At 36.1% G+C, this 3,038-nt stretch overlaps 1 protein-coding gene across 1 annotated transcript; it reads left to right on the top strand.

Moving 5' to 3' along the window:
• Positions 1-1,090: 1,090 nt before the first annotated feature.
• Positions 1,091-2,546, top strand: LOC123665855 (DEAD-box helicase Dbp80-like). The gene has a single exon (XM_045600090.1). The coding sequence runs from the start codon at positions 1,091-1,093 to the stop codon at positions 2,405-2,407; it is 1,317 nt and encodes a 438-aa protein (XP_045456046.1). The 3' UTR covers positions 2,408-2,546.
• The last annotated feature ends 492 nt before the right edge of the window (positions 2,547-3,038 follow it).

The following is a 3,038-nucleotide window of genomic DNA, read 5'->3' on the forward strand; positions in this document are numbered from 1 at the left end:
ATTTTAAAATATATTTCTTGTTGTAACTCAAAAAATTAAACTTTTATAATAGTATCGTTGGTGAATTGACACTCGCTGTACTATTGTTAAGTGTCGGACCTTTTATTTTAATAATGTTTTATAAATTTTGCTCTGCTATGTGACTACGGCAGTAAAGAATATAGCCCGTATTCCTGTGGGTTTCGTAAGAGGTGACTAAGGGATAACACAGTTCCGCTACCACCTTGGAACTTAAAAACCGACAGATGGCGGGATAACCATCCAACTGCTGGCTTTGAAATACACAGGCCGAAGACGGGCAGCAACGTCTTTGGCGCGACAAAGAGAGCCCTGCGGTTACCAACCCGCCTGCTCAGCGTGGTGACTATGGGCAAAACACATGAGTTCGCGCCATTTTTTTCTCTCTTTTGCTTTTTTGTTCTCTTTTGCTTAAATAATTATAAAACCCCTAGTCATCCCGAGCCTCTCTTAAAGGGCTCCCCTTTTTCTTTCACGGCTGGGTCGCAAATCTCTCTACCTGGCTCGTCTTATCGGTGACGCTGTAAAGGCCAGTAGGACCAATCAGTCAGTCATCAGTTCAGCCTAATACAGTTCACTGCTGGACACAGGCCTCCACAAGTTCGCACCAAAAATGGAGTGAACTCATGTGTTTTGTCCATAGTCACCACGCTGAGCAGGCGGGTTGGTGACCGCAGGACTGGCTTTGTCGCACCGAAGACGCTGCTGCCCGTCTTCGGCCTGTGTATTCCAAAGCCAGCAGTTGGATGGTTATCTCGCCATCAGTCGGCTATTTTAGTTCCAAGGTAATAGTGGAACTGTGTTATCCCTTAGTCACCTCCTCACCTACGACACCCAGGTAAGGGGGTGACTATATTCTTAATGCCGTAACCACACAGCACAGTCCATGAGCAGTACATAATTCGAAAAAAAAAAACCGCGGCGTTTTTTACGTTAGTGTAACGGCAATTTCAGCGGTCGTAGCAGGTCGTAATTTTAAAAACATAGTTTATTTTTGTTATTTTTTCATAATTATAAATCTTGCTATTATAAAATATTAAGAAACATTATTGTTACAGCGTCAATTGTAAAAATGGTTAATCAACGGGGACAAAAAACGGACAAGTTGGAGCTTTTATTCGAGAAAATCACTCGACAAGATTTAGTCGAATCCAAATTAGATATTGAGGTCCATAGAGAAGACCCTAATTTTCCTCTTTATTCCGTTAAAAATTTTGAAGCTCTACACTTAAAACCAAATTTATTAAAAGGTGTTTATGCTATGGGGTTTTATGTTCCATTGAAAATTCAGGAAATTGCTTTACCAACACTACTAGCAGATCCTCCGCAAAATATGATTGCACAATCTCAGCCGGGAGCTGGTAAAACTACTGCTTTTGTTTTAGCAATGTTAAGTAGAGTTGATTCAACTAAGAATTATCCACAAGTATTGTGTCTGAGCCCCGCTTATGAACTTGCAGTTCAAACTGCAGAAGTTGCAGCTGAAATGGCTAGATTTTGTCCAGAAATAAAATTAAAATGTGTTATTAAAGGCGAAGTGCCAAAGAACACCAAAATTACTGACCATATCCTTATTGGTACCCCACTTAAGATGTTAAGATGGGCATTTAAGTTTGGTATGTTTGATTTGAACAAGATTAAAGTGTTCGTATTGAATGAAGCAGATGTTATGATTGATCGTTCAGGGCATCGACACCAATGTATCCGTATCTATAAACGCCTTCCTCCAACGTGTCAAACGATTTTATCTTTTGGTACCTATGTTGGTGGTGCTACGAAGTTCATTAATATAGTACCCAAACCAATAATAATCAGATTACTGAGAGAGGAAGAAGTCTTAAACAATATAAAACAATATTATATCAAATGTAAAAGTCCAGAAGAAAAATATAGAGCTATCTGTATCATTTACGGTGTGATAACAATTGGACAAGCCATTATATTCTGTCAAACAAAGAAGACAGCTAGTTGGCTTTCAGAAAAAATGTCAATTGATGGACATTCCGTCGCTGTCCTATCCGGTGAGCTTAAATTTGAACAAAAACTTGCAGTTATTGACAGTTTCCGACGAGGCATTGAAAAAGTTTTAATAACTACTAATGTCCTTTTACGTGGCATACACTTTCAAAGAGTTACTCTCGTAGTCAACTTTGACATGCCAATGGCCATGAAGGAAAAAGCAGACTGTGAAACATACTTATACGCGATCGGCCGAACTGGAAGATTTGGCAAAGCTGGGATAGCTATAAATCTCATTGATTCCCCCCAAGCTATGGACATATGTCTTCAAATAGAAGCACAATTTGGGAAGAAGATTCAACTTCTAGATATACAAGATGCAGAGGAAATAGAAAAAATTGGTGCCTATAATGCCCTTAACCCTTACTAATATCGTAAATTTGACATACGTAACTGGTATTGAGGGGGCCGTGCGGCTCCTATTATATGTTTGCTTCTAGCAAGTAAATTTCAACTATGTACTTGATTAAATGGTCAGGAATAATAAATAATAGGCTTGTTTTATGTAATCAAATAGTTTTTATTAATATAAATCTTCTTACTTAAATACTAGAAGAGATCACAAAATAGTATCAACGATTGGTAATAATAATAATAATAATAAAAATTTATTGAACACCAAGAGTGAGCAAAATTACAAAAAATAAAAACAGGAGATAAGTACAAAAGGCGGCCTTATCCCTAATGAGCGATATTTTTTTTTTTTTTTTAATTATTATTTTATAAATTATATTATCTAATTGGTAATATTTTTTTCTATGTTACAAATATCACTGAAAATTATAGTTTAAAAAGTTAAAATAAAAAATAACATTATTTGACTTAATCTATAAATACGTAAACTAAAAAACAAATAACGTTTTATAATCTCTAATCAAAATTTCACAAAAATCAACATGAACTAAATCGCTTCTAATCTTAAGGTTCGATAATACTAATATATTTACTGAACCTTAAGATTAGAAGTGAAACTTGGTTAATCGAGACAATTATCATATAAT

This window comes from Melitaea cinxia, chromosome 25 (assembly GCF_905220565.1).
Source record: "Melitaea cinxia chromosome 25, ilMelCinx1.1, whole genome shotgun sequence".
In the NCBI taxonomy this organism is placed as follows: Eukaryota; Metazoa; Arthropoda; class Insecta; order Lepidoptera; family Nymphalidae; genus Melitaea; species Melitaea cinxia.

Bases quoted from the DNA above. Each gene is read 5' to 3' on its own strand.
- LOC123665855 (XM_045600090.1), top strand. From the start codon at position 1,091: ATGGTTAATCAACGGGGACAAAAAACGGACAAGTTGGAGCTTTTATTC.